Consider the following 15,271-nt stretch of genomic DNA (forward strand, 5'->3'; position numbering starts at 1 on the left):
CTAAAAATCATCTACTAAACTGGGCGTATTTAAAAATCATCTACTAAATAGGGAGTATTTAACTCAGTGCAGCCAATAAAACCCTGTGTCACTGGAACGCCTTGAGCCGAAACAACCGTGGAATGACTGACTAAAAACGTGGTGGTGGCTGAAACTAAAGACGGACAGGCACATAATGCAGAATAATGAGGATAGTTATAAACTGGGCAGGTGGACAGGTGACTAGCATGTCTAGGAATTGCACCCACCACCTCTCGTAGCAAGAACGAATATTCATTTTGGTACTACTTAGGTTAAATAATTCCTTCCACTAATTCATTCATTTTGTTCTTCAATCAGTTTTTATTCATTTCAAGTTCAGCACATCTCTTAAAATTAATTTTAAAATTTCTACAGTCTCTGTCCCTGAATAAAAGGTATTAGGCTGCATACAAACCACTTCCCTACAGCTTCAAAATAAAAACAAATTTCTTTTTCAGGTTGCAAAGGCAGGCTGAGTACATATTCTGAAAGGATGTGCAAGGAGGAATGACTTGCATATAAAAGAGCTACAATGTTACAGGGCTGACTGAAGTACATCCAATTAAATGCATTAGCCTCGAAAGGATTAGTTGTGCCAAATGATAATTGGATCATTAAAGCTTTCGCGGCAGAAATGAAGCAAATATGCACAGCAATTCTTTGAAGTGCCAATGTTTCCGCTCTGTTATTTTCCACTGAACACCTGATTACACACATTTCCATTTTTAACCACTTTGAAGAGTGGCCCCTCACCTGGATCGAGTTTTCCTCCGTTTTATCTGAGCCAACCTCTGTGACACGCATCTGTAACCGATAGAGCTTTGGTTTATCCCTGGAGTCTGAGCCATCTGCAAGAGACAAACAACATTTACCTCCAGAATTGGGGTGCTGTCTTCCATACATGTGGTACAGTATGTCATGTGGTAACATATGGCATTTTAAAAATCTCAATATCAGAACAAGTGACCTAAATCAGACAATACAAGTCACAAATTCTTAATACTCTAGTTCTGGAAAAACATTTTGTAAATAAAAAAAAAAAAAAAAAAAGACTGCATAGGCAGGACTGGTGTTGGGGTATGGGTATGGGTCTTGGGTAAAACATAATTTTTCAACAAGGGCATTCAGGATTTGGGTTTGTAGATTGGAGTGAATGTGTTTTGTTGTTCTTGTTTGGCAACATGCATTCACAAATCAGACTACTCTACTTAGAAATGGTTCTCATATACAAGGCCTCCCATTTTAAAGGAGTTGGATCTGCATGTGTCTCATTAGCTCATGAATAGGTGTTATTTCAAACCCTGTAGTACAAGAAACATTAGTGTTTCTTTTTCAGTTTAAAGGGGCTATTTAGGATTTGTTATTTACATTAGTTTAAAAGTGAGGCAATTTTACCAGAGTGTAATAAAATAGAATATTTGTTTTCACCATCCCCACAATCTGATTGCCAGATGATAATGGAGTTATTGCTAGTAAAAATTAACATGTGAATGTGTTTTGCACTTAAGTTTATGCAGATTCCAAAGTATTATCGTGAACAAAAGCACAAATTAATACAATAAGCAGGGTTATATACACAAAGGCTTGAACAGGTTCAATGTAGAGCAATCATTTCTTGAAGTGTACAGTATGCAGGGATTAGAACCTCTTCTTTTGAAACCCTCAATTGCATTAATAATTTGGAATACTATCTCAACTGTTTTTTTTTTTAATTTTGAGTAAGGAGTTTGTTGATTAATTAGTAAATCCTCAGGATGGACCAAGGTAGCTCTGTGGACTGGGCATTCTCACACCGACGGCCACAAAGGTAAAATGATCTAGTTTTTATAACAATTGGATATTCTTTATATAAAACTAAATAAATAAATACAAAAATAAATAAAGTCTGCCCTGTTTATAAGAATCACTGATATAAGAAACAATCACATACTCATCAATCAAGCAATCCACTTATAAGAATCATTTCGGGGCAAACTGACTACATGTAATACAGTACTGTATCAAGTGCAATGAGGTGTACAGCCAATAAAGCTGTTTTTGAATTAGATCACATTTCGCATGATTAGAGACGTATGCAGCATCGATCTGTAGCGTCTCTTTGCAATAGATAAGTGCATGTTTGTTTTTTCTGCCTTCTAGGAGAAATGATGTTAGGAATATATTAAAAAGGGCACCTGCACGAATTGTCAAACTGATTTATATAGGGAAATTAGCTGAGCTCTTGCACTTTGAGATATTTATCAGCAGAAACAAGTTCTAAAAAGCAGATGTGGTTTGGTGAACTATATAGACATATCATGCTCATGCATGTCAGAGGATATCACCGCAGGATTTGCATCTCTACAAATATTCTAAAATTAATCTCTTTGGCTTTAGCACACAGAGAGCACTGCAGGGTGTTGTCAGGTTCCTGCTGTGACAGGGTCCGAACTGGGAGCACTGAGAGATACATGGATGCAGGAAACCGCAGAACTTAATGCTCAACATTTAAGCCACTTGAGACTTTGATAACTTGAATTGAAAGCTTCACTTGCCTCCAAATCAATCAGAATTGTAAAGACATTTTCTTTTACTAGCATTCAACACCACTGACAAAGCTTTAATATTTTAAGGTTGTTTATTGTCCATTAAGCAGTCCATACTACACCCAACAATCTAAAACAATGCCTGTATTAACTGTATTCATGTAATTAGTAGACTTTCAAAAACACTCTTAAATAACTCTCCAGTCAAAGCTCAGTGAATACTGTAGAGCCGAATGATTCGTAAAGTAAGCGTCAGCAAACACAGTATCCTCTTAGCGCTCATAGACTACTTGGTAGCAACAGGGGCAGTTTTCAACTGTGGGAGGATAGTGAAGGGTCTTGGGGTGAATTTAGCCAGGGTGTAAATTCAAAGCGAGCTTCCACCAGCATCATCGCATGGGGTTTATTTTGGTAAAACAAATCATACTAACAAAGTTTCGTACAAATATATTGACCACCGGGATACGCTAGTAATTAAATAATTCTGGTTACGGTACCTTCTTGCTGGCGACAGCTGTAGTAGGTACAGTGATTCCCTCTGCCTAGGGTTAGGAGACAAGCACAGGAGCCAGGTACAGACAGACCAGCAGAACAGACAGCGGACAGAAAATGCAAAGGAGGGCGGGAGAGAAGACAGGAAAGAGCGAAAATGCAGTAGCAAGATACAGACAACATGCACGGCACACTGTAAGTAACAAAGCCTTCGTATCCCCCTCTGACTCTGGTCAGCCAAAGAGACTTATTGCCTATCACCCAATAATTAAGGATGATTTACACTAGTTTTCATTTTTCAAGTGTCATATACAGAAACCTTTTGGGAGAGGAAAGTCTGCAAGTTCCCCCACATCCTTTAACCACATAGAGACAGTGGGGTGAGTCATTGCAATAAAATGGTTTCACTTTTGGATGTTTCCCTCTACACTCTCTTGCTGCCAATCTGAGGTCAGACCTTGCACTTATGCAGGCCACCATTTTATCTGGCTTCCCTGCTGATAGCTGAAAATTACTGGAAATATATTTAAGCACGGCTGAATTTTGAGAAGTAGCTTCGAAGCCAGCTGAAGGTCTCAATTTGATCAATGAGTTAGAGATTGGAAGGATAGATAAAATGTGGCAAAAAAAAAACAAAACAAATTCAGCAAGGAAAAACCACACCATCGTCACCTTCAGCAACTTATCTTTCTGACAGAACTTACAAACCCCACAGTTTGTCTCTTGACAAAGACAAGATTACATTTTAGAGTGGAATATTAGTTGCCGAGTCCTTCAGCCACATGACGAGGGTGTAGCAAACCAGTTAAACCAATATTAGAAATGATGTGCTGTTCATCTCGACATTGGCATGCACATTACATTCAGGCAGCTGATCTCTCATTTTTAGCATTCACTTTGCTCAGGGGGTATTATCTTGCCAAATTATTGTGAGACTGGATTAAACAAAACAGATTTATTTTCCACTTCAATAACTTCTTACAGTGCCTTATTTTCAAACTGCAAATGTCTTGAAAGAAAGTATACAAGAAGAACAAAAAAAATTTATAGTTCTTATGAAGCCTCCCATCTTTCAACAACTCTTGAACTAGTGATATTGACAAGGTTTTTTAACAAACTCATCCCCAACTGCCCCTTACCACAAACACATTCAAGAGACGCCTAAAAAAACCTTTACCAGCTGTTTTCACACCATGCTAACCATGGCTTCAACCTCAGTGATGAAGCACTAGGGCCATGATGTTGAAACCACAATGTTGCAAATCGGGCCTGACAAAGTAAAATACATTTTACTTTAAGATATACTGGTTTAAATGCTTGAGGAATGGTTAGTTCATTCACATCAGGTCAGTCAAGGTGGGGATGATGAATTAAACTACAAGCAGCTTGGAAACAGTGCATGTTAGAATCCAGGTCAATCGTCAAACAGGCAGTATTAGCAAGTGTTTTTTTAAAATATATAATTAAAGAAGAATAATTAAAACAATATCATCAGTTAACACAAAACCATTTTCATCTGATAGAAGCCGTCTGTCACAGGCATTTCAGATGGCTATATCACCTCAATACATAAATTTATACCTCGGTATCTAGAGATCTCTCTATCTCTATACCTTTATATCTGCAAAGTAAAGAATATTCTGTAAAGAATATCCTGCTACTATTTGACAGCCTTATTACAGCAAGGCTAAATTATGCAACACAAGTTCAATTGTTTTAAACATTTTTTTTTTCCTAGGTTGGGAAATAACGTTAACGATTTAATAATGGTAACAACAAGATAACAAAATGTGAATATTTGTGAGTAGTGTACAGTAGCTTGTAATTCCAGTCTGTAACTTTGTTTAAAAAATTATAGCCTTCAATATAAAAGTACATACTTTGGCTGTCTTAGTGTCCATGTTACTTGTGACATATACCAGTGCACTGACTGGATAGGATTGCTTGAGTTGTCAGGACGTTGTCAGGGGTGTTACACGGGGCAATCCTTGTGGGATTTGGTCACAAGCAATATAGTTGCTACTAGTAAATTGCTTAGACAGTTGTCGCTTGAGCTGCTGACCTGCTTTTGATATCAATTATTATTAATAAAAAATGAATTGCGGAATTATTTTCATTCTTCAGTGATACTAGCAGAATTCCAGACTTTTTCTAGACTTTTATAACAGAGACATGTTTTTTCAAGCATTTTCAAGCACTGGAAATCAGTTTGGCATATTTCCATACTTTTTCCATACTAGCGTACGAACCCTGTTGATGTCTAAGGCAAGTAGCTAATAACACCCAGGCAGAAGAAATTCCTGGCTTTAGGGACAAATATAGCTGGGTATCATCAGCATAGCAATGGAATGGATTATGTCACCCAATGGTAGCATATATAATGAAAACAATAAGAGACCTATAATGGAGCCCTGTGGAACACCACAGACACTTCTGATAATGCTGATTTTACCTCCCTAATAGAAACTTATCAGAAAGATAAGATTTGAACCAGGATAGGACAAGGCCAGACACTCCTACTGTGCTTTCAAGACGATTCAGTAGGATGGAATGGTCTACATATCAAAGGCAACACTTAGTCTTGGTGCAGCACAAAAACCAGACTGAAACTTTTCAAATATACCATTAAGAGTTATCAATTTTTGTAATTGAATTGCAATAACTCTCTAGAACCTTATCTTAGCATGGTAGGTTGGAGAATGGCCTATAGCTATTGAGGATAGATGTGTTTTGGATTTACTGTATAACTTTTTTAAATGTATAATATTGATGGAGCACTAAACACTTTTATTTCAGGGGTTACTTGAAGACAAACTCAGAGATGCAGCAACTTGAATGCTGTACATTTCCAGTCTTCGAATCCAGGGCTAACTGCTTACCTGGGCTCAGCTCTACCAGGTAGGGCAGCTTCTCAGGAGGTAAAAAGCCAAGGAGAGACCCGTCGACAGATTTCCCCCTCGGCACTTTCTCGTCAGGCTTCCGAGCTTTCTTTGAGACATAGTCTAGTGGTCGTTTCTTGAGCTGGAAAACTAATGTTTCTGAAAGAACAAAGACGACCATTTATGTACTTAGGATCGAATGAGGCTTGACAGATTTAAGCTAAACATAAAAATTAAACTAGGCACTAATCTTTTCCTTGCCACACCTTTGTCGCCCGGCCACTCTCTGAAGATCTGAAGGGGACACTCAGCATCTTCAAGGATAGTCTCCCAAGCCCTATTGTCATCGGAGTGCTGAGATCCAGGAGGTGGCAAGACCTGGCAAGCAAAGAAAAAAAAAAAATCTAAAATCAACATACTGTTTAGATAGGAAACTGGAGATCCTTCCCGCCAAGGAAAACAAATAGAAGTGGGTAGTGGAATAACTTTGATAGCATAAGAACATAAGAAAGTGTATAAGAAAAGAGAAGGTCATTCAGCTTATCAATGCTAGTTCAGTTCCTAGTTGCAGATTGCTCCCATACTTTGTCAAGTGCTAAAGGATCCAGTATTAAAAATGTGACTGTGACCAATTCTATACCCTCATCACTGTGTAAAAAAAAAAAAAAAAAAAAGGTGTCTGCACTTAATTTGCAACCACACACCCCCCCCTGCCCCCCTTCAAAAGTTTTAAGATTTCAAGGGCTTCTGTTCTAGGCTTGATAGAGCGACTAGCTGACATACCTAAACTAAAAGCAAAATGAACATAGATTTCAAAACCATCACAAAAAAGTATATTAAATATTTACTCTCTTGAGTTAGAAATAAAATAAAATGGAACAGAACTATGCAATTACTCCAGTAGTGTACGCATGTCAAAGCAGTTTCAGTCAATTTCATTTGAGCTTAGAATGTGCAGATGAAACTGCCACAGTCAACATGAAGAACCAACAGTGCTGAAATATAATACTGTAGATAGGCCTTCCACAGTGATTCAACATATATAAGAGGTATCGAGTTCCCCTCCAAAGTATTTTAATGAGATTGAATGTGACTGGGTCTGTCAAGCTCAGGCAATTTATAAGCGAGATGTTTGCCACACAGTGACATGCACAATTAAACAGAGCGATGCTTTACAGAAGCACTCGTTCACCAGCAGAACTCTTCCGTCTTTGCTGCCACTTTTGAAAATTGTAATTCAAAAGTCCACTGCTAACATATTTTATTTTTCAGGTCTTCTGTGTAACAAATTGAACACAGAGTCTCTCTCTCAAATTGCTTGTAACATTTTTAAAATGCAGTATGACTGCAAGGAAACAACTGTATGAGTGATTCAAGAAAGTACAGAAGCTTTCAACACAACTGCCACCTGATTATCTTTAAAAACAGGAAAAGGATGTTCATCTGTATGGCACTATACCAATAACCCTTAATCGGAACCTCCTGGGTAAAAAAAAAAACAAGAAGTCAAGCTAGATAATTCATCAGGAGAAAACACCTTGCTTTCTTAGCAGCATTCCCTCCAAGGCTAAAATGCATAAATATCAACCTCAATCAAGACTCCAGCCTCTCGAGGTAAACCTATTCTTTTGAGACCATTCTTACAAAGCATTAACATAAGCATATTTGTGCGTCTTGTATTGATTCTCTGATTTCCCTGTAAAAACGCACGTCACATTAGTGCAGAGCTAGCTCGGGCACCAGCATATCTACTGGTACAGGGTGGGCGAAGCAGGCGTCTGGCGATTCTGCTTCTATAGAGAGTGCTGCTCATGAACTTTACAGTTTTTAACTTGTCGTATAACTGAATACTAAAATCAGTGAAGCACAATCTTCCTGCATTATTTAGAAGTATACAGACTTCGGTAAACAAATAAAAATCACAATACTCACACTTCGACAGTTTTTGTTATTTCCCTTTTAAAAAAAACACCATTTCAGAAATCATCTCAACTGTTTTGAAACTGGTAAAAATGTAATCAGCACATTAGTCGAAAATACACATTTAAGCGTATAGTAATTGGATACCATGTCCACTCTTTTTTTTTGTAACTTCACTCCATGTTTCTGCTGAAACTCAACATGGCAGCTGCACCAACAAAGAAAAAAAAGCAATGTTTCAGTAAGACAGATTTAAAACAAATCTGATTATCTACACGAGGATGGTGCAATAGTATTCTTAAAGTTTTGCTGTCATTCGCGTGATCATGTACGAGTCAATACCATTAAACATGACAGTCATAAACACGTAGAGAATAAGAAAGTAAATAAGACGACAGCAATGTCAAAGCACTGCATTCTATGCTGAAAATCTAAGACCTAAGGTACTGCGATCAAGGCGGTGCTTTCCTGAAGTAAGTAAGCTAAATTAACTGTGTATTTCATTATTGTTTAGTTTATTTCTTTACATGCTACCGGTCTTAAATAAAGCTATAAAATTAGCTATTTTAAACCATGGCTGTTTCATAATTGAATTACATTTTCTGACGACAAAGAAGTTAGTTCAAAAGTATTTTTCTAGCTAAACAATCCTTAAAGGAAATTGAACACTTTACTGTGTAAAGGATGTAGTCACTACACTACACACCGTTGGTTTCATAAAGACATTCTGTCTGGAGACATGACTCTCTTTAAATATTGCAAATAACACTGCAGAATTAGGAAAGAAACAATTGAGAGGATTAATTATGTGCTTACATTAAAAGGGGCGCTATGTATATCACATTCAGGTAATAGTGTCAAACCATCTATTTTCCTGGTACAGAACTTGACCCCTGTCACAGATTTTTGTACTGCACCTACAGCTGAAATGGTAAAACTATTCATTGGTGTTTTTGTGAACCAATGGTACAATGACCATATTGGAACTGCGTACCAAATGTGAAGCAAATACTTCAAAGTGCACTGTCCCGACACAACAGAAACATAGAGAGACACGTGGCATCAATAAGGCAGCCATGGAATATAGAGAGATAAATTTCTTCTCAAAATTAGCAGCACGTTTCATAGGGCATCAAGCGTTAGCAAGAACACTAGAGTTAAATTGTTTTAGGTGGAAGTCGACAAACTGAGAAAAAGATCAATAAATATAATAATCCATGTATTTTAAATGACAGATAGCTCCACAAACTGAATAAGAATAACTGTACAACGAGTTTCAGTTGTTCTGAAGACCACTCAAGTTCTAAAGCCGGACAACGCCCAACTGCTTACCCGAGCGATACAGTAGTTACTGGGGTTTTCCTTTTCCAGGCCATACTTCTTCAGCGCCTCAGCGACGGCAAAGTCTGCTGTGTCTGTGGCGGACAGAAGGATTGTCTTGTACGGTATATTTGGTTTCAAACTGTCTGCATATATCTTCAATGTCCCCCCTGAAAGAAAAAAAAAATAATTATAATAGTGATAACGAACAAATGAGTATATAAATGTTTTCAGGTATTTGCAGCCCTCTATTTCGGAAACCAAACCAACTGATTATAAAGCGTTAAATAACTTTATTTTAATTATTTTGCCTGTTTTATGAAGTTACCAATTATTCTGAGTGGATCGGAGTACTGATGCCACAATACTGACATTTATTTATTAACATCACTATTTTTTAAAAACAGCTGTCTATAAATGTCATTGGACGTGCTGGGTCTTTTTGATAGACAGAGCTGCCACAATGGCACAACTTTGTCTCATAGCTGAAACTGCTAGCTATCATTCAGAGGTTTCAATCCATATGTTGTTCCAATCGATTCTTATTTGCTTCAATATTTTCATCTGTTCTTGGCAGGATGTTGTAAACGCTACATGGTCCTGGTGGAATTCTTGATTCCTGTAATACTCTTAAAACTGCAGCACATTGCTCTTGTTGGCATAATAAATTGTTTCTCAAAGGTCAGCAAGTTGTTTGTGCTGCACTTGGAGCATTGAGTAAGCCCGTTTACGATACATACATCAGCAATTGATTATAATGCTGGCAGAAGTAAAAGTTCAGGCAGCTAGCTGAACTCCTAACTCATCTTGCAGGTTTGTTCAAATCCCTTCTTCTCAGAATAAGACTGGGGAATACCAAGAGATGAGCTTGTTTCATACCAAATCTTTACAAAAATAGCTGCACGTTCGGGAGTATCAGAGAATTAAATTGACTTTTTATTCACCCAATATCTAAGCAGCATTATAATCAATTGCCATCTAGACAATGTGGGGAAGCTATAAAAAAGGCTAACAAGATGCTCGGATACATTGTGAAAAGTGTTGAATTTAAATCAAGGGAAGTAATGTTAAAACTGTACAATGCACTAGTAAGACCTCATCTTGAATATTGTGTGCAGTTCTGGTCACCTCGCTATAAAAAAGATATTGCTGCTCTAGAAAGAGTGCAAAGAAGAGCGACCAGAATTATTCCGGGCTTAAAAGGCATGTCATATGCAGACAGGCTAAAAGAATTGAATCTGTTCAGTCTTGAACAAAGAAGACTACGTGGCGACCTAATTCAAGCATTCAAAATTCTAAAAGGTATTGACAATGTCGACCCAAGGGACTTTTTCAGCCTGAAAAAAGAAACAAGGACCAGGGGTCACAAATGGAGTTTAGACAAAGGGGCATTCAGAACAGAAAATAGGAGGCACTTTTTTACACAGAGAATTGTGAGGGTCTGGAATCAACTCCCCAGTAATGTTGTTGAAGCTGACACCCTGGGATCCTTCAAGAAGCTGCTTGATGAGATTTTGGGATCAATAAGCTACTAACAACCAAACGAGCAAGATGGGCCGAATGGCCTCCTCTCGTTTGTAAACTTTCTTATGTTCTTATGTTCTTAAGCAGGAATAGCTTTGAAGATTAAATCAGGAGGAACTGACATTTACCTTAAAAGAAGGTTATACAATTCAGGAAGGAATAAGGTCTAGCAATTAGAGAAAACAAAGTAGCCAGAATATCTAAGAAGCAAATACAAAAATCAACCGCAGAGCATATATCATGATTACTGAAATCAATGACCGAGAATACTTTCCTCCTGTTGTTTGATCTACCAGGAGAGAATGTTTAATAACTTCAAATGCCAATGCAAAGTTTGAGCAATTTCAGTCCAGCAGTTCTCAAAATACTTTCATTTAAAACCAAATGCACAACAGATACTGTATCATGTACAAAAGGGTCACTATCACTATATATTCTCATAAAGAGCATGTACACTAGGCACATATTGAATTTCTGTAAAAAAATTTATTCACCAGCATTCTTTGTACATTATTGGACATGTTAATTGCTTTTCCTTTTTCAGAATCCAGGAGGGGGGGGGGGGGGGTCCTAGGTCGGCCAGGGTGTCCTCTTGTCAAAGTTAGTTAGTTTTCACTGAGAAAACTGGTTGTAATGGGGTAGGTCTCTGTTTTACAACAGCTGTTTAAGATTAAATTTGGAACATTTGTTAAAATCGGTTTTAAAGTTCCCCGAAATAGAAATGTATCCATTACACAATGGATTAACCTATTATTACGTCCAAGTCAACCGAACACTCTACCAAAGCTGCGTCTTACACCTGCAATGTCAGCACGTCTGTCTCCGCCCCCACAGGAGGCAAAATTGTGTGCAGGACGGCGCTCAGTGCCATAAACTTTCTTCAGCCTACTGCACAGAATGTACGGGGCGACCAAAGAATTGTAATGGATACATTTCTATTTCAGGGAAGCAGGGTTATGATAACCAGGGTTATGAAAACATTCCCTTTCAAGTCCGAAATGTATTCCAGTACACAATGGGTAAGTACACCCAAGCCGTCACAAGGACATGACAGGGTTCAACATTAACCATGGCCTGGGGCCGGTAGTTATGTAGCATCACAGGCCAGATTGAACCGGTTACATTGAACTAGTATTTTTTATTTTATATATATATATATATATATATATATATATATATATATATATATATATATATATATATATATATATATATATATATATATGAATGTGAGACTACGTACCAAAGTGCTGTGTTGGTACTCGTTCCCGCGGAAAATCTTTTACAAATCGGGTTTTCTACAACTAAGCAACCAATAAACCAAAAGGAAAACGCTGAAATCAATAAATCATAAAGAATGTAATTATGAAAAAAATGAAGACAAACATTTAGAGTGGAGGCTTCACTATGACAAAAAAAAGTAACGTTTTGCCTTGTTTGGCCTCAGTTTCCCAGACTTACAGATAAAACAGCAGCTTTATTTGTTATGAATTCAACATTTCGTTTACATCATACTGAGTCTCACAGTAAGATGTCCCGATGGATATCCAGATACACAATCGAATTGTCAAATTTTTTGATTTGGGATCCGATGTGTTCAGGTCAAAAATGCCATTCACAATCTTTCCAGTACTCGCTGGTATCACTCAGCAGGATTGGCGCTGACTTGGGAGAGGCTACACAAGTGACAACGCTCTGAGAAGTGTTTATTATTAGGATTAGGGTTGGGAATTTCGAATAGTTTCCTATTTGAATACACAGGGTGCAACATTTTTGTGTATTCAATTAACCGAACTCTGGTCCCTTACGCTACCGTGTGCACAAGCAGACACGCATAACAGTGTAAGCCGGTAAAGTTTAGCTGGGTTCACAAAGTGTTCAAACAATATCCAAGACGAGATTACTTCGCTCTGTACCCTATTTCCTTAGGCATAGGTTTTTTTTTTTTTTTTTATTGAATTAAAATACAGAACTCAATGAGCAACAACATCACAGCGCGTATCTCTTCCAATTAAAGCAACAGTAGCATAATATTGCGCAAACCAAATAATTTTTGCTGTAGAGTATTCAGAATAAAATAACACCTATCACACAACCACCTAAATAGTCTACTTCTGTTTAATTCTAACAAATAACATATATAAAATAATCTTAAGTGTAAATATTGTAACCTGGCCAAAATAGAAAATACATTCCAACATTACAATAGTTTAACTTCACTAATTACAACTAGCTATCAAGTGCCTACATCAGATGAATCGAGGTCAAGTTACTATGTTTATTCAATAACCTGTAAATTCAGAGAAAGTCAACAGTAGATGCTTTACATTGAACTACAGTCCAGAGATAAACAACTCCTTTCCAACTCCAAGTATCTTGCCTTTTCTTATAGTTGCTGCATAGTTGTGCTTAGCACTTAGTATGTCTTTATATTCGTTAAATTACCTTTCTAATTTCAATGTTACCCAAGTTTGGATTACCGTACTTCTTATAGCACTTGCTATACACATGTTAAGTGGCTGAAGTAACATATATTGAAAGGCTTCGTTTAGCTGATTTCTTTTGAGACATGGGCTCTCTTTGTTTACCATACACAGTTAGAAAAATACTGAAAATAAAAACCATGATGAAAATATATATAAATATATTGGGCCAGATAAAATTGCACCCAGGCCAGTAAAAACAGTAGCTCAGTGGCCCAAGGGGCCAGTAGTTAAAAATCTAAACTTAGAGCCCTGCATGATTTGCAAAACAGCCAAATTGGCAAGATTGGCTTGCTCATAGGCAATCTTGACTGTCTCCACTATCCAATTGGACAGCCTCCATTCAGAAAGGGCTTGACCTTGGTTCTTAGCTTCAAAGCATATAAACAGCTGCTCGGATTGCTACCAACTTTTTGTCCTGTCAACGTAATATGCTAATGCCCTAACCGGACAAAGCGTATGGAGCTGACGCTCCTCGTCTGACTGAAATAGTGTAGGATGAAAGTCCTCCAATTCAACAGACTGATTGACATGGAAGGTCGACAGGCATTTGGGCACAAAGGCCGGATTCGTACAGAGCATGACCTTAGTCCTAGGCTAGAAGAAAAACACTGAAAATGCTTGCATCTCACTCACGCGTCTAACGGAGGTGATGGCAAGTAAAAATTCTGCCTTCAGAGACAGGTGTTTAAGCTCTGTAGGATGCAGGTTCAAAAGGTGGTTTCATGAGTGCACGTAGCACCACATTTAACTGCTACGGAGGAACTCTGTCCTTCAAAAGGAGGCCAAAGCCTCCGTGCCCCTTTCAGAAACTGGCCAGCCAGAAAGTGAGTCCCTGGGGACACCTAGTCAATTTAAACAAGGCAGGCCGACTTGGTCGAGGGGCACTTAACCTCATCAGAAATGTCTCTGGGCCACTCAACAAACCGGAATGCTACCCAGCAGTAAAGCAGCAAGGATCACACACACACAAGACCTGGCCTTTCTGTATTTAGATAGTTACGGTAGCAAGACCGCCCTCAAGCTGCTGGAGAATTAAACGACTAGTTCACTTAATGTAATTGTCCTTGCTATTTTATGGTGTTTGCAATTATTAGGATTGATTCTGGATTATGTTTCTCCAATATTAAGTTTAGATAACTGTTCTCTAATAAACTTGCATTTAGCTTGTCTATAGACAGAACAAAACAGACTTCCTCTTTCCATTAAAATCATGTGACAGTGAGATAGCTCCCTTGTAACCTACATGCTTTTCTGTCTTGTTGTCATTGAAAATTCACTACGTCATACACTATGCTTTACAGTATTCACCTGATTATACAACCCCCCCTTGAACCAATTAATTTGGATAGTAGAAGATTTACCACAATTGTTACGACTAACTTATTAATACTTTTTTGTGGTATTAATTAAAGAATCTACAAAACTGTTAAAATCTTTCATATGTTACAATTTAAAATGACTATATACCCTTTCTTTCTTGGATACTACTGCAGATGTAACTTGTGTTACATCTTTAAAGCAACTGCTCCACTGTTTATATCTTAGATAATACCGATCTCATCTTTTGTTGAAGTATCCAGGAGAAAAAAAGGGTTAATTATTTGCAATAACGAAGTGTTACTTGCAGAACGGAGTAAGTATTTCTATTAATTTGCTGAAGTAATTTTCTGTCCTTGAGCTCACAGCCTATGGATTAGTGAACCTGTTCCTGCTCTGTTACCCGAATCAGGTCGGCCGAACTCCTGCATCCTCTGCTCCAGTTTTTGTTGCCGCCGGCGCTTAATGACCACATCAGGGTTGGATATCGTTCTCGTGAAGCTGGTTTCTGGCATGTCCTTGTAAACCTCAGCAGCCAATCGGGAATTCTCACTGGAAAATGAGGACATTGTTTATCAAATTCAAGTGCCTTCAGGAATTGCGGACCGTACATCTGATAACCAAACCATTAATATGATCAAATCCAGCATATTTCACAGATATTCTCTGACGCATCTAATAGCCAATATACTTTATTGTATCAGTCAGATAGATATTTTATGTATCTTACAAATAACGTGCATTTTCATTTGTCAGAAGGACCATATCTCGTCACACACATTCCCTT

At 37.8% G+C, this 15,271-nt stretch overlaps 1 protein-coding gene across 9 annotated transcripts in view; it reads right to left on the reverse strand.

The window, feature by feature from the left end:
* LOC121315898 (afadin-like) overlaps positions 1–15,271 on the reverse strand; it is a 114,702-nt gene that overhangs the window by 56,581 nt on the left and 42,850 nt on the right. For all 9 annotated transcript variants that reach the window (XM_041250489.1, XM_041250486.1, XM_041250487.1 and 6 more), the window contains exons 5-9: positions 14,888–15,036; positions 9,170–9,327; positions 6,184–6,295; positions 5,918–6,076; positions 775–869 (exon numbers count right to left, since the gene is read on the reverse strand). In XM_041250489.1, the coding sequence (XP_041106423.1) occupies positions 775–869; positions 5,918–6,076; positions 6,184–6,295; positions 9,170–9,327; positions 14,888–15,036 (673 nt within the window). The remainder of the gene's footprint in view (positions 1–774; positions 870–5,917; positions 6,077–6,183; positions 6,296–9,169; positions 9,328–14,887; positions 15,037–15,271) is intronic.

This window comes from Polyodon spathula, chromosome 5, assembly GCF_017654505.1.
Source record: "Polyodon spathula isolate WHYD16114869_AA chromosome 5, ASM1765450v1, whole genome shotgun sequence".
Classification (NCBI taxonomy): domain Eukaryota; kingdom Metazoa; phylum Chordata; class Actinopteri; order Acipenseriformes; family Polyodontidae; genus Polyodon; species Polyodon spathula.